The sequence below is a fragment of the Orcinus orca genome, chromosome 7, assembly GCF_937001465.1.
Source record: "Orcinus orca chromosome 7, mOrcOrc1.1, whole genome shotgun sequence".
NCBI lineage: Eukaryota > Metazoa > Chordata > Mammalia > Artiodactyla > Delphinidae > Orcinus > Orcinus orca.
In genome coordinates, this window is record NC_064565.1 from 83,155,721 (window position 1) to 83,181,954 (window position 26,234).

At 32.8% G+C, this 26,234-nt stretch overlaps 1 protein-coding gene across 1 annotated transcript in view; it reads right to left on the reverse strand.

The window, feature by feature from the left end:
• The window catches only part of BOLL (boule homolog, RNA binding protein), a 56,480-nt gene that overhangs the window by 27,973 nt on the left and 2,273 nt on the right, over positions 1-26,234 (reverse strand). The window contains exons 2-9 of the mRNA XM_004262886.4: positions 24,071-24,214; positions 21,436-21,527; positions 19,320-19,374; positions 17,997-18,072; positions 14,360-14,487; positions 8,286-8,357; positions 3,791-3,838; positions 2,867-2,995 (exon numbers count right to left, since the gene is read on the reverse strand). Of these exons, the coding sequence (XP_004262934.1) occupies positions 2,867-2,995; positions 3,791-3,838; positions 8,286-8,357; positions 14,360-14,487; positions 17,997-18,072; positions 19,320-19,374; positions 21,436-21,527; positions 24,071-24,214 (744 nt within the window). The remainder of the gene's footprint in view (positions 1-2,866; positions 2,996-3,790; positions 3,839-8,285; positions 8,358-14,359; positions 14,488-17,996; positions 18,073-19,319; positions 19,375-21,435; positions 21,528-24,070; positions 24,215-26,234) is intronic.

A 26,234-nucleotide genomic window follows, 5' to 3' on the forward strand; every position in this document is an offset into this window, starting at 1 on the left:
AATGGTATAAGTTATAAGCTAATAGAAGCAATATTTCCAGAAAAGTCTTATTAGAGTCCACTAAATAGTGAAATATAACCTGGTAAGTTACCTGATGTCAGGAATTAAGAATATGGTTCAGTGCCAAAGTAGATTGTGGCTAAAAACCTAATGTAAAAGCATTCTTACCTCACTGTTCCCCTCCTTGAAAACCAGAAAACAACAAAAAGAACAAAAGATAGATTTTTAAAATGCCATCATCAAGTAAACAAGGAAGTGTCCACGATCCTGAATCACAATGTAGAATGTCTGCCAAATGCTATGCAATTTGGACCAATATAAGGGAGAATTCTGAAGCCTGAGGAAGGTTATAATTTCCCTGAAGGTAAATGTTCTGAAAGGCCTATTCAAAGATTCTTTAGAGTCTCAAGTGTAGGGGTGTGTCAGGCCAAGGCAGAAGGAGGAAAGATCTTCACAGAGATCCAATTTTACTTAATAGCAGGGGAGGCAGAATTGAAGGAGAAATTAGGTTTTCACTATTTTGTGGTCTACTACCTTGCATTATAGCTGAGGAACATTGCTGGACGTGAAGCAGGGTGCAAGTGGAAAGTGAAGTAACAATTATTACACTCCCATACAGAAAATCTACAAAAAAGGAGACTTTGCCAGGAGCCAAATGATCTCCAGAATGCTAAAAACTGAGGGAAGAGCATCTCAAGCAGGAGACATAAGCAGACTTGGTGGTAGGCTGTTTAAGATAACAGCATGCTTCTCCTACCCTGTATTTCAAAAAATAGCTGGCATCATTTAAAGACGTGTAAAGATATGAAGGAAAAGGAAGCAACCTAAGACTCTTCTCATCCTCTCCAACTCCATCAAGGGAAAAGCAAAAAGGGGGAAAAAAAGAAAAAGATGAGAAATCACTACAGAAAATAGTAGAAAAGTTCAGATAAATATAATTCTTTAGCTCTTAAAGAAATTATAATAACATGATCTCTATAAAGAGCTCCAAAAAGATTTTAAGCCAACAGACAACATTTACAGGCAATGATGTAAGCAAAGCATCAGAGTTTGGGATAAAAAAGATAAAAATAAAATAGAGATGAAATCTTCATTAGTCATAATAAAAAGTAGACTAAACACAATGAAAAATATAGTCATAATTGTCTTGAAAAAGCATATAAAACAACATTAAAAACTACTATGATAAATTACCTCAGAGATGACAGATATGAAAGACAAAAAAGAGATCTAACATATACATAAATGGTGTTCCTGAAGAAGAAGAAACACACTGGCATAAAAATTTTTTTTTCAAAGTTCTAACAGGAAAAAAGAAACAAATAAAAACTAGCCTGAGAATCAAAGGAGCAAACTGTGTCCCAGGAAAAATATTATAAAGACTGATAAATTCCAAGACATATCCTCGTGAAGTGATTTCAAGTTAAGACAGACTTTTCAGGCACGCAGGAAGAAAAAGCAAATTACGTATAAGGGGTAAAGTCAGGCTGGTTTCAAACTTCTTTACAGCTATACTGAACATCAGAAAACAGTAGAATAGAAGTTCTAAGAGAAAAAAGTGTTGTTATGGGTTGAATTGTGTTCTCTTAAAACTTATGTGTTGAAGTCCTAACCCCCAGTATGTCAGAGTATGACCTTATTTGGAGAAAGGGTCTTTACAGAGGTGAGCAAATTAAAGTATGGTTATTAGGGTGGAAACTAATACAGTATGACTGGTATCCTTATAAAAATGGGAAACTTGGACCTAGAAACAGGAAAGATAATGTGAAGACACAGGGAGACAGTGGTCATCTACAAGCCAAGAAGAAAGGCCTGGAATAGAGCCTTCCCTCACAGTCCTCAGATGGAACCAATTCTTCCAACACCTTGATTTTGGACTTCTAGGCTCCAGAACTGTGAGAAAATACATTTCTATTTTTTAAGCCATCCAGTTCATGTACTTTGTTCCAGCAGCCTTAGCAAACTTATACAAGTATGATGCAGCTATTTTATAGCTAGTCTTAATTTCTTTCAGACTTATAGACAACAAACATGTTGAACAAACAAGGATGTACAAACTCAGAGAGTATATAGCACATATAAGCCTTCTTTAACAAAGACTGCTTGCAGATTCAGTCAACCAAGTGATAAATGGAGGGTGAGATGAAGAATGGAGAAATCATAGTAAAAGTATTGATAGTAAACATTAAGATCCAAAATTGTGGAAATTATTGTTCCAGAAAAATTATGTTATAAACCTTAGCAATAATAATAATAATTATAAAGTAATTGTAATAATAATTACAAAAATACACTCAAATTGGGACGTGGGTATTAATAGATACCCAATAGGTACCCAATCTTTCACAACATATTTAAAACATACCATGTACAGTTTCTGGCATATAGATGATGAGGTTATTAGTAATGGTTTGCAAATATAATTTAAACACATGGAAGATAATATTTACAGTTTACAGTTATAAAATAAATTTGATTTACATTTTTGAAGGAAGAATTTTTTAAAGATTATTTTCTTCTTTGACTTCATTTTTATACACTTTTAATTGACAGACTGTTAGTAACAATACAGATTGACAGGCAAACCAGAAGGAGAAGCATTTATCTTACTCTTTCAAGGGGACTGAGTCAGGGAATAGCCTAGTAGAGTGAACAGATTTGAGAAATGGTTCAGCATTAGTTAGTGAAGAAGTCTAAGATGAAGCGTTCTTAGATATAAAAAAGGGGAAGAGATGTGAATAAATCAAAGAAAACATAAGATGTTCAACCTCAATGAGGGTCCTGAATAAATATCTTTAGAAAAGAAAAATAAATAAGTGTTAAGAGGAAGTGGTTATAGATAACTTACTTTGAGACTAACACATACCTCTGGAACTGAAGCTTCCATCAGAGACAGCGGAGGAGGAACATATCCACCATCCTGTGCAATTTCCACTGGTTGATAAATAACCTCAGAAGGTTGCAGGTGTAAGAATGGAGCAGAAGAGGCAGGAGACTAAAACACAAAACCATACTTCTAATTAAAATCGGATTGGTTATTTCAATTAAACCAAATGACTTACCCAACACACAAGAGAAATATTGGTTTCACATTTTCCTAAAGTTGTTTTTCAGGGACAGAACAGAAGTATCTTAGCAACAAACCAGGAACTCTGGGTTGTTATAAATTCCAATTGTGTAGATGTTATTAATAACTTTATCACTTACAAGTACTAAAATTTCTTAGCACTTTAGAACCTTATATATAAATTAAGATAATCATTAAGATCACAATTAAAGGTTGTAATAATATAACCTATAGTATTTAAATTGTCATAAACGTCTATTCTCGGCTTTCCGACTTCCCATGGAAGTGGGACGTATCATTAAACAATCTTTTTGATGGTACACTATTTGTTATCAAAAGTTGGGAGATGGAATACTTATTTAGGAGCATAAATAAAACAAGCAAAATCTGAAGTAAAGCTATAAAAATGCTAAATTTTCTAATAATACTAATAGTAAAAAGAAGTAAATTTTCATTTCAGTTTACATAGCGCTCACTTATTTATAAAATGCTTTCACTTACATGATCTTATTTGACCATCACAAAAATCATGTGAGAAAACTTTCAACAATATAGTATCATTACTTCCACTTTGCAAATGAGGAAGCTGAGAAATAAAGTGATTAAATGAATTGCCAAAGGTATCACAGTTAATAAATACAAGAGGAAGGTCTCAAATCTAGTTCTCCTGACTTAAATATTCAGGCAGTCTTCACAAAAACAAGGAAAAAAATTAATATTTACCTGAGGAACACCCCACTGCCACTGACCTGGTAGACACTGTGCAGGGGCCTAAAATGAAAAAAAAAAAAACACCCACCCACATTATAAACAAGGGTTAAAACTGAATATCAACATGCGATAGTATGAAGCTGGACCCCTACACCTCAAACCATATACAAAAATTAACTCAAAATGGAACAAAGATCTAAATGTAAAAGCTAAAACTATAAAACTCTTATAAGAAAACATAGGTGCAAATCTTTGTGACTTTGAACCAGGTAATTAAAAAAATTATGACCTCAAAAGCACAAGCAACAAAAGAAAAAAAGGATAAACTGGATTTCATCAACCTGAAAAACTTTTGTGCTTCAGAAGACACCATCAAGGAGGTGAAAATAAACCCACAATATTGGAGAAAATATTTACAAATTATAAGAAACTTATAAGATTATAAGAATCTGATAAGAAACTTGTATCTACAATATACAAAGAACCCTTATAACTCAATAGTTAAAGGTAAGTAACCCAATATAAAAACTGGTAAAGGATATGAATAGACATTTTCTCAAAGAAGATATACAAAAATGGCCAATAAGCATATAAAAGATATTCAACATCATTAGCCTTGGGCTGTGGAAATCAAAACTACACTGTGATATCACTTCACATACACAAGGAGGGCTATAATCAAAAAGGTAGATAATAAGTGTTGGCAAGGATGTGGAGAAATTAGAACCCTCATAAACTGCTGGTGGGAGTGTAAAATGGTGCAGCCTTTGGAAAGTATGACACTCCTTAAAAGGTTAAACACAGAGATACCATATGACTCAGCAATTCTACTCCTAGGTATAAGACCTTAGAGAAATGAAAATGTATGTCCACACAAAAATTTGTACATGAATGTTCATAGCAGCATTATTTGTAAAAGCTGAAAAGTGGAAACAACCCAAATGTCCATCAACGTAAGACGGATACACAAAATGCGGTATATATCCAAATAATGTCCAGAACAGGCAAATCTATAAAGACAGAAAGTATATTACTGGTTGCCTAGGACTGGGAGGAGGGGTAAGGGGAATGCCTACAAATGGGTAAGCTTTTTTTTTTGGTGGTATGGTTGCATAGCTCTGTGAATTTAGTAAAAACCACTCTGTTGTACACTTTGAAACGATAAATTGTATGGTATGTGCATTATATCTAAATAAAGCTGTTATTTAAAAAAAAGAGGGTCAAATTACTTAAGGTACTTATTGTAACATGATAATATAGAACATAGACTTATTATTTCTTAAATTAGTTGTATTATTCCTTAATAATAAATGTTTTACTTTTAACTTATTCTCCACATTTAAAAAGGCTTTTTTAAATTATTAAAGTAAAAAAACAGAAAAAAAGAAGATACCATGAATCTACCATCTAAACTGTTAATTTCATGCTGACCACATCAATTTCTAATGGATTACATCACTGTGTTATAATGATGACCAAGATAACGTGAGGTCTATGTTCTGTATACCATATTAAAAAAGGCAGGATAATGTATAATCTCTTAAGAAAATATTTTAATAAAAAATCTGAAATAAAATGACATATATGTAGATTTGTTAGATAAATAAAATCACTATCTACTTATGAAGTAAGAAATACAAAGGAGATAAATACTGATTGAACCAGGCATTATCTGATTTGACTAACAAAAATTTCTGTTTTGCTTGCTAAAGGATGCTGCTTATTTATTATTTTTTTGTAAATTTTTAAAATTTTTATTGGGGTATAGTTGTTTTACAATATTGTGTTAGTTTCTCCTGTACAGTGAAGTGAAGCAGAGTTCCCTGTGCTATACAGCAGGTTCTCACTATTTATCTATTTTATATTGACTAACAAAAATTGATAAAACTATCAATCTCAGAATTTGTAGAAAGAAAGAGCAAGGGAAGATATTATCAGAGTGGCAATTTTTAGGGCAGAATGATGATGAATAAATATATAACTGTAAAGAAATATGTGAAGTGAAATTATTTCTTACATTGCAAAATACTATGTTACAAATTGGTACAAAAATCTTTCCCGAGTATATCTAGGTAATATACTTCCAATTTTATAATTTGTGTCAAGTGGAAAACCAGAGCCAAAGTATAAAATTAAATTGTATCAGAGTTCTATTCAGAATACATCTATGTCATGTATGTATATATGTAATCAATTAATGAAGGAGGAGCTGGTCTCCACAAGGTGCAAGCAGAAAGAAAGCAACTTTAGTCTTTCTCATCCCTGGCACTTTAAAAGCATTGTGTTGAAGCTAGTGGTTACCAGTGGTGAGAGGGACAGGGGGAGGGGCAAAATAAAGGTAGGGTGTTAAAAGGTACTAACTACTATGTATAAAATAAATAAGCTATAAGGATATATTGTACAGTACAGGGAATATAGCCAATATTTTATAATAACTATAAATGGAGTATAATCTATAAAAAATTTGACTCACTATGTTGTACACCTGAAGCTAATATAATATTGTAAATCAACTATATTTCAACAAAAATAAACTGAAAAGGGTAAAACAAACAAACAAATAAAAACCACTGTGTTGAGCTGTTTTTCCTTGCCCCTGGATAAAAATTAGGATAGATCACTGTTTGGTGTGTGGCAGATTGCAAATGCTGACACTCTGGTTAGGTACTTTGTTCCTTTGGTGATCTCCCTACTGAGAACTTCTGACTGCAAATCTAGACCTTGATTCTAGGACTCTACTTCACACAGATATTTTTCTCTCCTGGGGTCACCTTAAAGTTTTTTGGAAAGAGTCTCTTCTGTGAGGTTCGTATCTTGCTCTTGGGAAACATAAACCTTTGCTTGCTGTGAGACGTGCAGCACATTCCTACCGTAGCGCTTCTCTTCTGGCTCTGCCTCCATAGACCACTCCAGCTTCTTCTTCAGGCCTTTTTTTAAGGAGAGGTCACGCCTAAGTGATACTGTCTCACAAATTTCAGGGGACAAATATTAAACTCTCTTAGTCATTCTCTGAAGTCACCTTCACTTGGTTGAGGAGAATGGGAAATGCCATAGCACTCTAACAACTCTCTTGTTAAAAAGCCCTCATTACCAATCTCCCTTTTTAACCTCATCCTTTCACATGCTCCAGATGGGCAATAAGCTAAGGGTCCCAAAACTGGTTTCACAACTTTTGGCTTGTCATGTTAAATGGCCTGGTACTTAATGTTGTCTTTGAGGCCTCTCAAAAGTTTGAATTAGGAATAGTCACACAACATATATACTTTATTTATTTTTAATTTTGGCTGCGTTGGGCCTCTGTTGCTGCACCCGGGTTTTCTCTCGTTGCGGCAAGCGGGGGCTACTCTTCATTGCAATGTGCGGGCTTCTCATTGCGGTGACTTTTCTGGTTGCAGAGCACAGGCTCTAGGTGTGCAGGCTTCAGTAGTTGCAGCACGCAGGCTCAGTAGTTGTGGTGCATGGGCTCTGGAGCACAGGCTCAGTAGTTGTGGCACTTGGGCTTAGTTGCTATGTGGCATGTGGAATGTTCCCAGACCAGGGATCGAACCCATATCCCCTGAATTGGCAGGCAGATTCTCAACCACTGCACCACCAGGGAAGTCCCTACATATATACTTTAAATAAATGCCATTAAGTTACTTTCATTTTTACTAAGTGAATGAAACACTTTAGATAATTTTATATTTAGCATAGTAACAGAATTTAAAAATAAGTGACCTCCCCAAAACCTAGTCTAACACTAAAAATAATTCCAGTAACCGTAACATTTCATGTGGGTCTATTTTAAAAGTCTAAAATGAACCCCCCCCCCCCAGAAATAAAGTCTCTTCCACTAGTTCAAAGGTATAAAGGAATGCGATATTATTTGTGAATGCTACAGACAAGAAGTTGGCAAACGTTTTCTGTAAAGGGCCAGAGGGTAAATATTTTAAGCTTTGCAGGCCGTATATCTCTGTTGCAACTACTCAACTCTGCCACTGCAGCACAAAAGCAGCCACAGACAATATGTAAACAAATATGGCTGTGTTCCAATTACACTTTATCTACAAAACACCAAAATGGTCTGGCATTAGAGTTCACTTACCCTCAGTCTCCCACAAGAATTAATGAAAAGAGTGTTGGTTAACTAAAAGGGGCTGTCATAATATAAACCATAATCTATTACTTATTCTAATATATACTTATTAAACTGACATAATGGTCACAGTAGCATTAAACAAATATCAGCTTGTGGTCCAACATCTTTATCTTACTTTGGGAATTATTTCTATGCTAACCAGGGGAGCAAAACTGACCTCATTACATTTGATAAAAGGAAGTAAACAGTCCATCTTCTTGTATGACATTGTTTAGATCCCTCATCAAAAAAGAAGAATGCCACTGTTATCAAGGCTTAACTACCTCTTTTTAATTACGAGAGTATTTGCATGAGAAAGATTAAAATGAAACTTACTCAAAAAAGGACTGAAAGTATCAAAGAAGATCTTCATTGTAATTTAATGTTTACCTGGTAGTGATTTGCAGGTTGCTGATAAACGGGCTGAGCTACCATCACAGTGGAACTAGATATAGAACGTGACTATAAGAGGAAAGAAAAAGAAAAATTATTTTAGGCAAGATTCTTTAAAATAGTTTATAATGAAATTTATCTCACATTGTTACCTAAACCCAGTCAACTTATGGCTTATGATTGGAAATGTCATTTTTCCACCTCTTATTGATATTATTACAACTCCACTTTAAGTCTATTGAAATTATCACAGTATTTCTACTTCCATGTGGTTTCATTTCCATAGTAATGCTAAAACAACCACCAGAAAAGTTGCTTTTAGTCCAAATATTATGAAAATATAGTTCTAAGAGAATGTTTAGAGGAAAAATGGCAGCTGGACTTAAGGTGACACTGCCTATTTCCATTGTGGAGACCAGCAGTAGATAATGTTTACATAGCATTTAGAACTGAATGAATAATCATATCTGATTTTGCCACTAATTTCCCACTATTTATGAATAATCAACATCCTATTCCTTTGTTATACATTCAATTAAAGCAAATACATTATTTATTGAAGAATTTGTTAAATTCTATTTTATCATTTTGATATTTAAATGAGATAGTCATCCAATAAATTTACAGGTGATTTATTACGTCTTAAAAAAGTACATGTAACACTTGATTATTCAAATGGAGTAAACCCCAAAATAGGTTATTTATTTATTTATTATTATTATTTAAAAAATTTATTTTTGGCTGCGTTGGGTCTTCGTTGTTGCACATGGGCTTTCTCTAGTTGAGGCCAGCAGGGGCCACTCTTCACTGCGGTGAGCGGGCTTCTCATTACAGTGGCTTCTCTTTGTTGCGGAGCATGGGCTCTAGGCACGTGGGCCTCAGTAGGTGTGGCACGTGGGGTCAGTAGTTGTGGCGCACGGGCTTAGATACTCCGCGGCATGTGGTATCTTCCCAGACCAGGGCTTGAACCCCTGTCCCCTGCATTGGCAGGCGGATTCTTAACCACTGTGCCACCAGGGAAGTCCCAAAATAGGTTATTTAAAATCAGATCATTAGAAAAACAGGCAAATTGTATTACAATATAGGTAAAATAGGCTTTAATGATAGCAATTAAAATTTAGTTTCTAACATGGGATCTAATTTGCATTGTTTTGTTTTAATGTTCACCCCTCCCCCCAAAACTGAAGAAAAGTATCATAGTTTTGCATAATTTTCAGACTATCATGTGCTAATAAAATTGTACCACAGATTAACATTAGAAAATAATAATGTAATTTATATTAATAGATTAAAGGAGAAAATGATAATCTAAGCAGATGCAGAAATTGCATTGTTAAAATTCAATACCCTTTCATGATAAAAACTCTTAGTAAACAGAATAAAAAGTAACTTCCTTAATTGACTTTGGGCAATAATTCTCAACCAGGTGCGACTCTGCCCCCCCCCCCCCAGGAAACATTTGGTAATATTTTGGTTTTCATAAATGTAGGGAGGCTAGGATACTGCTAAAAACCCTGCAATGTACAGCACAGTCTCCCACAAAAAAGAATCAGTTATCTGGCCCAAAATGTCAATAGTGCTGAGGTGGAGAAACCTTGGTTAAGGTTAAGAGTATCTTAACATATATATGTAGGTTTTGGAAGATACTCATATAAAGCTTAATAGTGAGTTACTGAACTTATTTCTTCTTTTAAGAAGAAGTGTCATATAAATACTGTAGCAGAGACATTGCCAGTCAATAACTTGATGAGAAAAAATGAGAAACAGAAGAGCAGAAAGAAACAGAAGTATTCTGAGTCCTAAATGATTGCCTATATGAGAGTTTGGCAGGGTTACTGATAAAAGATCAACATTTACAAATCAAAAGCATTACTGCACACCAGTCACAATCTATTAGGAAGTGTGATTAAAAAAATACACCATTCATAAAAGCAACAAGAACTACAGAGTACCTAAGAATAAATCAAACAAAAGATATGCCAAACTTTTTTTACAGAGAAAGAAAATTTTATTGATGGATGGAAACTCTAAATCATGTTTATGAATGGGAAAATTCAGTATTATGCCTAAATGTCCCAAGTTAATCTATATATTTAATGCAATTCTAACAAAAACTAAGGCTTTTCACAGAGCTGAACAAGCTGAATTATGAAATTTATATTTATAAAAGCAAAGACTTAAGGATAGATGAGGGACTCTTAAAGAACCGAGTAAGACTATGGCCCTATCAGATTTTAAAACTTATTATAAAGCAACAGGAATTAAAACAGAATTGGGCAGGGCAAACAAATACACCAATGGAACATAACAGAGAGCCCAGAAAGAGACTCCACACACAGAAACTCAGCATTTGACAGAGGATTCATTTCAAAACAGTGGAAGAGGATGGATTAGTCAATATGTAAACTGCAGATTTAAAATCTAGATGTGAAAAACAGCAACAGCATAGTATTTTTTTTTAAAAAACACTAAAAGCTGAAACCATAAAACATTAATACATCTATCAACATTAAAATGAAAAACTTGTATATCACAAAAAATACCATAAAGTTAATGGACAAGCCACAAATTAAAACATATTTACAACCCATAGAACTCATATAATGAACTCAAGAAAAAGATAACAATCCCAACAGAAAAAATGGGCAAAACAAATGAAGAGGCAGCTCATAGAAGAAACTGAAATGGCAAATAAATATATGAAAATGTGTTTAATCTTACCACTGACTAGGCAAATGAAAGGTAAAACAAGATACCATTTCATAATAATATTGGCAAAAATACAAAAATCTAGTAAATTAAAGGACTGGCAGATTATGGAGAAATTGAAGCTCTCATAAACTGTTATCTAACCTTTATACTGGTACACTTTAGAAAGATATCTGGGAACATTTAGTCAAAGATGTGTATAGTCTATAAAGGTGAAATTCTACTTGTACACGTATGTCATAGCCTAGACCAATGTCAGAGAACACAAAAATCTTCCAGTGGTGCATGAGCATGAATAGGTTTAAGAGTATTAATTTTCAGATATTTCATATGGTCTCCTTTCTGATTTGATCTGTCTGTGAATGTATCTGTGTACAATGGATTCTTCTTTTCAAAACTCCCCTTTTACAACACTTTTCCCCTTCACTATGAAAGGCACACTCTCACTCATTCTGGATCTTGCTATAATGCTTTGTTCTGGAATGTAAACATTAACAGAGCATCAAACAAACAGACAATTCAAAAAGGCAATGCCCTTCAGAAACAGGAAAGAGCAAAGCAAAAAGAGTTTGTATAAGAAATATTAAGGGGAAGATGGTATCTTATTTCATATCCAGGGAACAAAATAAATTACAAGATGGTCACAGGGATACATATTAATTCATTTATTTGAACTTAAAAATAGAGTCAGAAAAAAAAATAGAGTCAGAATTTTCTAATAGAGAGTAAGTTTTATTTGATTGGTTAATTTTATTTGGTTGACTAGTTTTGTTAACTGAATTATAGAGCAGGCATTTTCCGTTTTTTTTTCCTTTTTTTTATTGCGAGATATTTGACATACAACATTATCCTAGTTTCAGGTGCATAACATAATGACTATATACATATATAAAGAATGAAATGATAACCACAATGAGTCTAGTTAACATCCATCACTACATGTAGGACATTTTCCAGTCTTAAATGAAATCTATAGCTACAGACTTTTATAAAATATATATCTAAAGCAAACCTACAATATATAATATGTCTAAATTATTTAAAATTATGGTAAATTTTAGATTTCAACTTAAAAATGAGAGTATTCATAATTTTTCAAAAAAATTTTAGAGGCTATATAAGCAAAAAACTTTGAAGATTACTGTCCTAGACAAACTCTCACACAATACATACAAAATCTAGATGTTCAATTTAGTCTGCTTAAAAAAATTTTATACTCTGTTTATTATTTATTTACTGTTATGCAACTTGCAACTTTTCTAAGTGGGGTAATGTATTATAATAAATAATTGTATTTATTATATTTGTATATTCAATATATTATAATCATAAACAATATATTAATTATATTTATAGAATTATATTCATACATATATATTCTTCACTCTCAGACCTACTAAATGTAGATCAGTAGGGGTTGGTTCTGCCCATTTTTTAAAAAAATATTTTTGAATTTTATTTTTTTATACAGCACTTTCTTATTAGTCATCAATTTTATACACATCAGTGTATACATGTCAATCCCAATTGCCCAATTCAGCACACCACCATCCCCACCCCCCCGTGGCTTTCCCCCCTTGATGTCCATATGTTTGTTCTGTACATCTGTGTCTCAACTTCTGCCCTGCAAACCGGTTCATCTGTACCATTTTTCTAGGTTCCACATACATGCGTTAATATACAATATTTGTTTTTCTCTTTCTGACTTACTTCACTCTGTATGACAGTCTCTAGATCCATCCACGTCTCAACAAATGACTCAATTTCGTTCCTTTTTATGGCTGAGTAATATTCCATTGTATATATGTACGACATCTTCTTTATCCATTCGTCGGTTGATGGGCATTTAGGTTGCTTCCATGACCTGTCTATTGTAAATAGTGCTGCAAGGAACATTGGGGTGCATGTGTCTTTTTGAATTATGGTTTTCTCTGGGTATATTCCCAGTAGCGGGATTGCTGGATCATTTGGTAATTTTATTTTTAGTTTTTTTAAGGAACCTCCATATTGTTCTCCATAGTGGCCGTATCAATTTACATTCCCACCAACAGTGCAAGAGGGTTCCGTTTTCTCCACACCCTCTCCAGCATTTGTTGTTTGTAGATTTTCTGATGATGCCCATTCTAACTGGTGTGAGGTGATAGATACCTCATTGTACTTTTGATTTGCATTTCTCTATTAGTGATGTTGAGCAGCTTTCATGTGCTTCTTGGCCATCTGTATGTCTTCTTTGGAGAAATGTCTATTTAGGTCTTCTGCCCATTTTTGTTCAGAAAAAAAACAAAACAAAACTCCACACGTGATTCTCTGAACTTGTGGAATATGACCATAGAATGTACCCCAAGAAAGCTCCAAACGGATTAAAGACTTAAGTATAAAGTAAAATGAAATCATGGAATAACTAGCAGAAAGTAAATCTGAGTAGTTATCAGATCCCTAGTGGGGCAAAATTTTAAGTGATGAAGTAAAATGAAAAAATTAATTGATTCAGTTATAAAACTTTTAAACTCAGAAAGAATGAAAAAGATTAAATAATACTGTATAAAATTTATATATAAAATGATGAAGTTTTGATTCTACATTGTCATGCAAATTGACTAGAATAAAAAATAGGACCTCGATGGTTAAATTTTAAAAAATCACAAGCAATTTAAAAAGAGTACATGCAATATCAAAACTGCATTGAAAATACTTCATCTTACTAAATTTTTTTATTGACGTATAGTTGATTTACAATGTTGTGTTAGTTCCAGGTGTACAGCAAAGTGATTCAGTTATGCATATATATATAACTGTTTTTTCTGAATTTTTCCTTTATAGGTTATTACAAAATATTGAGTATAGTTTCCTCAATGTAGTCTTGATTGTAGGAAAAAACTTACAATGTCCATCAATAGGGAATATACACTCATACCATGGAATATTATAAAAAATTTAAATAAATGAACTAGATATGCTAGAATCAACATGGTTTAATCTCAAAAACATAATGTTGACTAGGAAAACCAGATTATTTATATAGTGTTTAAAAACCGCCTAAAGCAATACTATGTATCTATTGTTTAACAATCTCTACATTTGTAGTAAAAACATATAAAATGGAAAGAAAAGATACTCTGGTTAACCTCTAAGGAGGAAAAGAGGGTAAGATAATTGGGGCAAGGAGAGTTTACTTGAATTTGTCATATTTTATTCCCCCTATTAAAAGAACTTAAGTAAATATGGTAAAATGTTAACCTCTATTAAATTTGAGTGGTAGCTACATGGCTGTTATTATTTGTAATTGTCTGTGATTGAAATATTTCAGAAATAAAAAATTTAATAGTAATAGATGGAAACCCTTCTAAAATGAAATTACTTACAGGCCAAGGTGGTGGGACAGAAGCTACCTCTGGAGTATGAAAATAAGCAACACCATTATGATAAGTGTAAGGATACCCAGTTGAAGTTGTTAGATACATTGTTCCAGCAGCTGGCATTACACTGGGACCTAAAACAAAGTGTAAATAGTAATAATTGAAATGTTCAGTTTGACATTTAAAAATGTAATTTCTGAACAATGGAAGATGTTTATCTTAACACATATATATAGTTACAGTAAAAATTGAATGTTATAAGTTCTTTAAAAAATTCCATATGTTAAAGTATATTTGAAATATATATTTTCAAACTCACTACCTTAGAGCTTTTGTTAGCTTAAGGTAAATGAAAGAAAAAGAAACAAGTTTAATAAGGAATACTAAAAATTCACCAATTCAGATTTTAATACTAGTATAATGAAACACAAAACTTAACAATTGAGATTATTATCAGCAAAGTCATTATTATTACAAATATAAATTACATACAATTTAGAGTTTCCTGAAGACTATAGACACTGTAGTGAAGTTCCTAAGATCTTAGTAAGACTGTCTATTTGTAAAAGGCCAAAGAAAATGGAGGCAGTGAAATTAGACAAAATTCTACTTTCCTCAAGACACTTGTTCCACCTTACAAATTCTTTGGATCTACTATCAGCAAGCACTCACTCATGCTATGACTATATTTTATTCTCTAGTCTCCCTTTGCTACAACTGCTGCTATTACAAACATGACCACAGACCTTTATGTTGCTAATTTTGGGTCCTCATCTCTTTTCCTAGGTGAAAGTTATATATACTCCTCCCCCCCAAATTAAAAAAAAAGACTTTAAAAATTTTATATGCCAAGTTAGATTTAAGTACTTGACCAACAGGTTATATAAATTACTGAACTGGCAATCCTCCTTCCACTATACTAGTGCTTCTCAAAATTTAAAATTCATTATAATAAGCTAGACAGCTTATTAAAATACAAATTCCAGTTCTTTCAAGAGATTTTGATTCAGGAGGCCTGGGATAGGGCCTGAGGAACTGCATTTTGACAGATTCCAAGTGAACTGTTGGTGGCTGCAAACCACACTGTGAGCAGCACTGGCCTGCCACTCTAAATAGCAGTACTACTTCTCAGCTTTTATATTTTCACCACATTTTATCTAGTATTGTTATAGCATATTTTAGTGGTTCTTAATCCAATGCTTTTGAGAATCTGATGAAAGCCACAGACCCTTTTCTCAAAAATACATATATTCAAACAAAATTTTGCACGCAATTCAGAAGGTCCATGAATTTCCCTCCAAAGATCATCAAGGAACCACAGGTTTATCTGTTAAATAAATAAATTTTGAGTGTTTACTATTACAAGGCATTGAACTAGGCCCTAGTGATACAGCCAAAAAGAAAAAAGAAAAAAATGAGCATGCCATGGCCTCTATCTTCATAGAAGTTAGGTTCTGGTAAGGAAGATAGTCATTGGCTAATTACACAATTAATTAAATACAATTTTGATAAAGACATGAAGAGGTAGTATAGGGTACAATGGTGAACATTTCAAATATATATATATATGTATATATGTAGCATCTGTGAGGAAATGACATTTGTTTTGGGCTGAGCTTTAAAGAACGAATGGGATGGCAAAGATCACTCTAGGTAAAGAAAATAGTATATCAGGAATATGGTTATGTTCTGAAACTGAGGGAAGGCTAGATGGCTAAAGCATGGAAAGAAAAGAGAAGGACAGCTCAAAATAAGCAGAGAATAACATGATAAGATGTGCACTTCTGAAAGATCACTCTGGCTGCCTTGTGTGTGATAGGTTGGAAGGTAGCATGACTGGATTCACAGAGACCAGTTAGGAGGCTTTTCTAGAAATTAAGGCAAGAAAAGTGGGTAGCTGGGTCTAGAATATTGGTAATGGAGATGGAAAAGAAGTGATAGATTTGAAAAAAAATGAGATAAGAATCCCTTATATTTTGTAAATATATCTTTAATACTTATCCTTTCTTTGTAGACAAGTAAAAATAGCTTTGGAGTCAAACTGTCCTGGATTTGAAGGCTAATGCTACCATTTGGTTAAGTTATTTAACCCCATACTTCTCAAATTTGGGCCTAGCATGGTTATGTCAGGAAACATGAAAAGGCACAGGCTGAACATGGTGATCTTCTTATAGAATCAGTCTTATTCAAACAATTATTTTTAGGAAACATTTTAATAAACAATACAGTGTTATAGAACAGAATCCAAATTGCACATGAAGTTTTATATAAACCATGAGACTTTAAAGACAGTTTAAAGAAAATTAAAGAATTTAAAGAAAATTTATAATTCTGGTATGGTGCCATTGGGTTAAGACCCACAACATGACCAGATTAACTCTCCCCTACATTTAAGATTATTTCAGCAGAAATGTTTCTAAAACAATGACTTTACCTTTATAAGCTGAATTTTCTATTTACAAAAATAGAACTAATAATACCTCACAGATTGCTGTAAAGATTAAATGAAATAAATGAAAACCCATAACATTGACCCTTGCGCTGAATAGTTCTTAAATAACTATACATCTGTTTGAAAGCATTCAGCATACTGCTGATTTATGTTCTATTTTTAGCAACTTGTGGGTCATAATATGAACATTACTAGTTGTTCCTACTGATGGTGATAATGGGCTAAAGAACTGCTATTACATGTTATAGCTTAACTCTTGCATCTAACAATAGTAGTCTGAAAATATTCAGCATTCTGCCATATTTACTGCATTCCATTTTGGAGTATCAACTTACTAAGGACACTTCAGTTATCTTCTGAATTAACAAATACTAAGTCAAAATTAAACTTGATATCTGTTAACTTCTAAGTCAAAAACAGAACAGTCCAAATGAGCACAATCTATTAATTTGTTAACAGATGTACAATATCCACCTAATGTTTTAAACATCCCAGTAGACACTAGGACACAGCTAAGGAAGAATAAAAAATTGAGTTACAAATTTTATGCGAAGTTTCTCCTTCTAGCCAAAGATTCTGTTGGAGATTTTAATAAATATTATAGGTAAAAGTTAACTGTAAAGATGTCTAACTTAATAAATGGGAAGAGTGAGGAAAAAAAGAGTAGAGTCGAAAGCATTACCAAAATTTGAGGAAGGCATCTAACTTAGCCAGTTCCTAAAGCTTTAGGGATTGTTTCCTCTGTTATGATACATGTGGTTGGGTTACAGTATGTACCATACAACCAGAGTTTCTGATATTTGTTCTATATTTTCACTTTCTATAATTTTACTCTAATTTTAAATTACTTTGTTAATTAGAAAATTTTCTAAATAGTAATTAACTACTTTTAATTTCTTTTGTAATTTTAAACTATATTTTTATCATAAAAGATTTTTCCTTTAAAGATGTAACTATATGGAATATAGTTAAACACCATTATTTATATAAATTTTGCCTAGTCCCCCCTACCCTGCAAACTAATATATTTTAATTTGTGGTAAGAAATATTCATTTGACCACCAACTTCACTAAATTTACTTTATTAAATGAAAGAAAGCTGATATTTTAATGACGTTCTATTAAAACTCTAATATTTCAAAAAAGAACCATGCAAAAATACTGAAAAATACATTAGTTCTCAATACATACGAGGGATCCCTACTTGTTGTTTTCTTATTGCTGGACCAATGTTCAGTTTCTTGTCCTTGTAATTAAGTTTTTCAGCCTAAAATAAGAAAAAATAAATTATTTTATTATCATTCTTTGAAAGTGGCAAGGCATAGTGGAAAGGGCAAAGTCTTTGGATTTAAATAGATCTGGGTGTGAATCTTGGTTCCAGTGCTCTGGCCCTAATTCCTCATCTGACAATTTACTAGTTATTAATGTGTGTAAGCAGAGAGGTGAAAAATTTGAGTCTCCTTACACACGTGGTCCCAGCTAAGGTCAAACAGGGTGACACTGTTTTCTTTTTCCATCTTTTATACTGTAAACAATTGTCCTTTTCATGTTCTATTTAGTGTCATGTTTTTCACATTTTTGTGACTTATGTTGGTATTTTTGCTATTTAAAATGGCCCTCAAGTGTAGTGCTGAAGTGCTTGCTAGTGTTCCTAAGTGCAAGAAGACTGTCATGTGACTTAATGGAGAAAAATATGTGCTAGCTGGGTTTAATTCAGGCATGAGTTATAGTGCTGTTGGCCACGAGTTCAGTGTTAATGAATCAAAAATATAAATTAAATATAATATCTTTAAACAGAAGCACACATAAGACAAAGTTACGTATTGATCGGCTGATGAAAATATTGTGAGCAGAAGCTTGTGGGACCCTAGCCCTGTATTCTTCTAGGTGCAGCACTTCAATATTTGCTAATTCAGTGTTCGTGGTGATTTTATAGAACACACCACTACAAATAATGAGAATCGACTGCATATGACTTAAATACAATTTAAATAAAATTTTTTCCTAAAAAATTTAAATGTTACAGTTGCCAAATTTAAAGTTATTATATATTGAACTGCAGGCTATAGACTTTTTCTATGAGTGCTCTTAGTTTATATAAAGTTTTTCAGAGGAGGGAAATAATCTCAGATAACCTCACTCTAGGAATCTACATTTGTAGTGTTTTTTAGGAATTCAAAGTGCTATTAACACTTCAGGAGAGATACATCCTTAAATTCTTAGTTTAAGCAAATAAAGTGAAAAATTATATACAAACTTCACAACCATACTTACATAATTATTTGGAATTTGTTTTTCTGTAGATAAAATTTCTCTTTAATCTTTTTTTTTTAATTCATTTTTTTGGAGACCAATGTCAATCTTAAGATGCAAAGAAGATAAAATTTTTTTTTTTTTTTTTTTAGCAATCAATCATTGTACTGGAACCCTACTATTATTAAATTAATACCTTAAAGGATTAGTTTCAGAGAAAGAAGTTCTAAAAATTAAGTTAAATACACCAAAATATCTTACCTCTTGTAAAATTTTTTGTGCATCTTCTTGTGTTTCAAAAGTGACAAAGCCATACCTAAATAAATGCATTAATTATTATCTTAGAACATTACATTGGAATATATTAAGATTAAATTTTTTTTTTTTTTTAAGAATGGGCCATTGCGGGGGACTTCCCTGGCAGTCCAGCGGTTAAGCCTCTGCATTCCCAATGCAGGGGGCATGGGTTCGATCCCTGGTTGGGGAACATCCCACAAGCCTCAAGAAGCAGCCAGAAAAAGAAAAAAAACAAAAAAGAAAGAATGGGCCATGGTAGGAGTGAACATTTTTCCTTGGTGCACCAGTATGCAAAACTTAGGAGAACCATTCACAGCTTAACACTGTCACCTCCTCTTAAAGGGAGGGGCCTAAAAGAAAAAAAAAACCCTGGGGATCTTGAAACAGTTTCAGACCTGAGCTGTAAGTAAGGCAGGAAAGCATGCGAGATTTGTATTCTGGTTTACAAATTGGAATGCAATAAATTTCAGTCCAGAGCACTAATATCCTTTTAAAATGATAGAAGTTTGGTTTAAATAGAAATCAAAGTAGAAAAAAACCTTTAAAAATTTAAAAGTTTCAACATAATAAAATTTTTTATGTGGGTAAATGAGTATACAAACATATTATTTACTATTATCAGCATATATAAACTGATAATGCAACTATTAGTATATTTCCCAAATAAAATCAATTAAAAATATGTACAACCCAGACTTTATATATGCTTTTTCATATATACTTGTTACCTTCAGAGTATAAATCATGATCAAGACACAAATACACAATGTATGCCATGTCCAAAAAGCCAAAATAGGTAGAAAAAAAGGAATGAAAGAAATAAAAAGTATATCCCCCGAAAATGTAATCTCTATTTGTATAACTTAAGAAAACTCTTCTTTGTAGTGCTAAACTATTATTTTCCTCAATTCATAATTACTATTATATAATTATGTATTGTGTAATTAGTAAACATTTACTGTTTCTTCAATTCATAATTGCTGTATTATATATGAATTTTCTTTTTCAACAAAGGAATTTCTTTTTTTCTCTTTGCCCAAACATTAAACAACGGCTAAAGAAATATTTTTACGTTATTATTAGTTTTTTTTTTTTTGGTAGAACACATATACCACCCAGTGGAAAAAGCATAAAATACACTCTACATTTCTATGTGTGTTTTTCAATGATTAAAAAATGTATATTACAAATTCTATTAAGCCAAGTAAAAGAGGTACAATCTCACTTCATCCTAATATTGATTGTCAGTCTCAGGAAATATCTCATTTGTTTAAAAATAACCTCTGCAGGATCTCATCTCTTCCAAAGTGTCCACCTGTCATACTTACATGTAGTTTCCCACTAATATAATTTTCCCTCCACCTTATTGGTCCCTTCTTTTATGCCTATAAGTATGTATATATTGTCTTTTTTTCAAGAAAACAAACATAATCCTTCATCGAGTTCTTTAACTTTGCAGTCAAACTTCTTAAGCGAGTACCCTATGCAAACTACCGTTTTCTTCTCTGGTATTTGGCTTTTGAATATACCAATCCACTGAAACAGCTCTAAGGGCACTAGACAGTTCTAGACAAATCCTACTGCTTTTTTCCCTTAATTTTCATTCTCCTTGATTTGGCAATTAAAAATCATTCTCATTAAGAGTTATATTTCTCAGATTAGTCCCCTAATTAGGTCTTTGAGGCACAACCTATGGACGCTCTTTTGTGTCAGCCTTTTTCAGGTAAAGTTCTCTCTAGTCTAAAGCAGGTATACAATTCCAAAAATATCAGATTCCTTTAGCTTCTGGTGCCTTGGCTACTGGACAAGAGCTACTTGACATTAAGTGCTTATTACCGAACAATGAATGGTCCCTCAGCCTTTGCAAGAATAACTTTCCAATAGATTAAGGAATATTATAGTGTCACTATTCCTCCAAAATACACAAACACACACACACTGAAATCAAAAGGTAGGAGGAAAGAAGAAGGCATGAAACTCTCTTTTAAAAAATGGAACCAAAGTAAATTAGTATACAAAACCTAGTAATCCAATAAAAATACAATTGTCAATTCCATGTACTATCCATAGTGATACTAACCCTTTGGGCACTCCAGCTCTGTCATTTACAATCTTCACTTCTTTTACAGACCCATACTGGGAAAAAAATTTTCTTAAATCATTTTCATTTGTCTAATGGTATAAAAAGAAAACACACAAAAACCATTTTAATTGATAAAAGATGAAACAACTCCTATGCTTGGTTTGGAGACACAAAAGGTAACATAAATAACAATATGGATGTAAGAATGCCTCTCATCATAAAAACAGTGCATGAAACCACTAGGTTATTAAAATCAATATGAATACTTTGCTTTATGCAGAGTTGTTAATACTATGTCATAAAATATTACACTGCAATAAAATATTTTAAGCTGAATTTTTAAAAAACTACAAAGAAAGCTCACTATTTAAAGGAATTCTTGTTCTCTAGTTAGCCAGTTTTTAATAAAATGTACTAGGCATGGCTATAACTATACTAAGGGCATACTACTATTGGTTCTTGTGGTTCAGAGAGGCCCACAGTCATAGCAGTGGAACTAGGTTATGCTGGCCTATACCAGTCACTCTATTTTAATCAGCAGAGTCCCCAGGAAAAGTAAGGTCTTAGGAAGGAAATATATTTCCAAAAGTACCTGAACTCAATTTGTGATAACAACAGAGAGGCTACAAGATTTAAAGTTTTTAGATGCTTTATCTGTATTCAATATACATGTCAGCTAAATACAGACATTATGATGATATGCAAAAAAAATTGAGTCATAATTAGACTATCATGTACAAGATGCCTACAAAGATAGTTTGGCATATCTGGTTTTAATTGAAATAGTCTCAAAATAGACCCATATCACCTTTCTCTAGAGTATTCACACTAAATTCATTGCAATTTCATTTTCTGGTTCAGCTATAAGTGTTTGCCCCCAAGAGGTACTTTAAATATCCATAGAAAAATTTTTTCTTTATATATCTAGGAAAAGACATGCCTAACAGCAGAGCAATATTTCTTGAGTTCCACTGCTACCTCACTACTTACTGGTTTTTAGTTGGTAACCTAAAGCCTGCTAAACTGGATGATGACAAATACTGAGTTAATCTGAGAATAACTGACTGCCTCATTTCAATAAACACAAAATGGAATCAACGTCAGAATAAGGTTTCTATTAGAGACTTGAAAACAAATTAATTCAAACTATTCTCTGATAGAAAAATCACTAGCTCAATTTTGCAGCTCCATTTCTTTGCTGAAAAGTAAGGACACAGAAAGTCAAGATGATTAAATATTAAAAGGGATGGGCTGTAGGGTTCTAAAAAGAAGAATTTTAAAAAGTTTGAGACTGCTTGCTACTACGGTAAACTATTTCCTTGCTGGAAATTACCTATGGTTTTGCGAAAGGTGTAAGTATGAGGGAGAGAACCCTAGCAGTTATGTTAAAGCTATGACTGTATTGTAACAATGGCCCCCAAAGTTCATATTGTAGCTGATTGGCTTCAATAAAAACCTACACTAACCTAGCCATATAAATTATTACATTTATTATTTATTTAAAAGTATACTGAGCTAATATTATATAAATTCTGAACAAGAGTATTCAACTTGAATATTTATGGTCAGCTATTAATATTTGCTACAGAAACAGAAAATTTTTTTTTAAAAATAAGCATTTCATAAGAAATTATTTTCCTTAATTTATTTTTAGTGAACCAATCACATACTTGCTTAAGACTCACAGTTTTGACAAATACATTAAGTGTAACATTTATCTTGAGCAGGAAAAAAGTAATTCCATACAAATTGTGAGAGATTGATCATTGGAAGATAGCGAGTATTAAATGTCAAATATCATACCCTAATTGCACAAGTTTTTTTTTTTTTATTAAGACAACTCCCCCTGAAATTTCCAGTATGTAATATGGAAGCTTGGAAATCCTTCGATATATCCACTTGGAAGTAAGAGTGTTCCTAAATTATCCATGCTTGCCTTTCCTGTAGGTGTTTAACTACCACCACCCACATGGGGGTGCTGCAAAACATCTCACAAAACCATGCCTCTCTGAAAGAGTGAAATGGCTATTACATTATTTAAACATATTACTGTTAAAATGCTTTATTCTGACTAGGACACAGGCCTTTTTTAGTGACCAAATTCTAAATTAGGTGATAGAAAGCAACCTGCAAAAGACAGAAATCTAGGAAGTTACTCAGGAGCCTAAGATGAAAGTTGGGATAAAGAAACAGGATTTCATAAAACTGCTGTGTTTTTGTTTTTTTTTTCCTTAATTGAGTCTTCTTTTGAAAATTATAGTCACTCATTATTTGGGCTATTAGAGTGTTATGTAAAAAAGTATAATTAGTGTGGTATGGTGAAATAAAGCATGTGGAGATATGAGTCAGAAAAACAGAATTCTAGTTTTCACTTTGTCACTAAGTAGCTAGGAGCTTATAGATATGTCAGTGAGCCTCAATTTCCTTGTATGTGAAATTGGACAATTATATATACTCTATTTAACCTACATTGTTGTTGAAAAGATTCTTTGTATTAAGACAATTTGAAACCTACTAATCATTATGCAAATAGCAAATATGTTATTTTTAAAGTTGCAAGAAGAAACAATTTCTGAGAAATAAAACACTTCTAATACAAAGAATACACTATGTTGCATGCATAATTAGGTACCTTAAGGTCGATTCCTCCTACAAAGATGCGATTAGGGACCACTGTTCCATATCTTGGGGCACTTGTTGGGTTATTCAAAGGCACAGGTGACACAGGATTAGGGGATGGAGATAATGAATCTGTTTGCATCTGATTCGATGTTTGCTGTAAAATAAAATTCTTTTAAACTCTTAGTACTGGGTATAAGTTTTGATGCAGGATGAAAGCATATATCCTTCAAAAAGATAAGTCATTGACAAAATGTAGTATTTCAGACTTTAATTTTATGCTAATATTATGAAGATTATAATTAGAGCTAATAACTTTTGGGGGCAACAAAAATATAAGAAATGTAGAATTCATTCCTCTACAGAGACGATCTTAAATCTTAAATATATTATTTAAACATACATATGTTAGTTATTATTAACTGTACTATTTAAATATTATAAGCATTAAGAAGGAATATTAAACTCAAAAAGAAGTTTGAAAAAGAGAAGAATAACCCTGGACAGCTAGGAGCTGGCCTGGCACAACCAACTAGGCCCTGGTGTTAGGAGTTGGCCGGGAACTCACAGCTAGGCTGTGGTGTTCTCTTGTTAACAGAACACCAACATCGGGCAAGGCTCCTCTGTGATTGTGGTGGATGAAGATAAAAACAAGATCACTCCATAATCGTATCTGTACATTGACAAAAACAAAAGCATTACCCAAACCACAAGAATGACCAAACGTCCTTCTATCCTGCCTGATAAGACTGCTCCTTTTTTTAACAATCACAGCTTTAGCTTCAATCTATTTTTCTTGTCTCCTAGGTAAGAATTAACATACCCAATTATAGAATTACTCCCACCTCCTGATAACACGTATTCAGAGTAAAGCTTTCTTCATTAAACCCTCTCTAAAAAGTGCTTAATATAAGCTTAAATCCTATAATAAGTTCTTCTAACACCTTGCTGAGAGGCCGCATGGTGTATGTTCTTCTTTGTTGTTAATTCAGAAGATCCAACTTTAATAAACTGCAGGTGTATTTGTGGTAGTCTTTGGCTAAAGGGCATTGACAAGTAAACAGACTCCGACACAAGTTCACGGTTTTTCAACTCTAAAGTCAAATTTTTAAAATGCACTTGGCAATTGGAAAAGTGGACCGATTTAGTAAAAAAAAAAAAAAAAAATTGTATACCTATAACTCATAGGTATAAATTTTTATACTAAAATTTTTTATACTAATTTTTTCTTTATGCTAAAGAATTGAGTTCATATTCATATGTTCACAATTCTAAGTCGGCGACCTAATTTAGATTCTAATAAATATATATTAACATATACACCTTCGCACAATGGCAAGATAGTAGACTCCTCAGGTACACCTGAAAAAAAACAAGACTTGAGAATAGAATTTTAAAGAGAAACTAATTTAAGAACTTGCTAATTATTCTCCTTCTGGGAACACGAAACAGACTTTTGAGACCCTAAATGAGTGCTTCAAAAAGCTTGGAGTTGATGATTTAAATTCTCTGAAAAACAAATTCATGAAAATGAATTTCCAACTTAGATAATGGAGTTGTTCTTTTTCACATTTGCTCTCCTTTCACTTCATTGACCAATAAAACCATAATCCCTAAATTAATCTCTGCAAGATGTACAGAGAAATGACTAGGCCAGTAGTGACTATGGGGCTATAGGCTGGACCTTATGGGCTCTATTCTCCATCTAGTCTTAAGGGGGAAAAACACTCCCTAGTAAGGGAGTTCATAAAAACATCTCTTAAACCACAGAGTCATCATATTTAATAATTGCTATGTTGTAGTTGCCAATTAAAGAAACTGGGAATCCTAACAGCATCCTCCCTGGGCATCTGGATGTTATTTGTAACTTCAGTCACTTTACTTGTAAGACATAGTGCCCAGACTGGATGATTCTGGGATGCTTAGTTTTACTTTTCAAGTGTGGATTTGTATTGCTAGAGATAATAGAACAGCTCTGGTAGACACAATCTTTTCTCTCTGCCGGGTTACAGAATGTAGTCATTACCTATTTGCAAAGTTAAAAAAAAAATCAATCTTCATGTAATTCTCTTCTTAAAAACAAAATGAATTCAATGGATGACCTCTTTTGTTCCAAATTTGTTTAAATAAAAGTCAACTCCATTAGTTTTCATTGAGAGAGGAATGACTTGAATGGA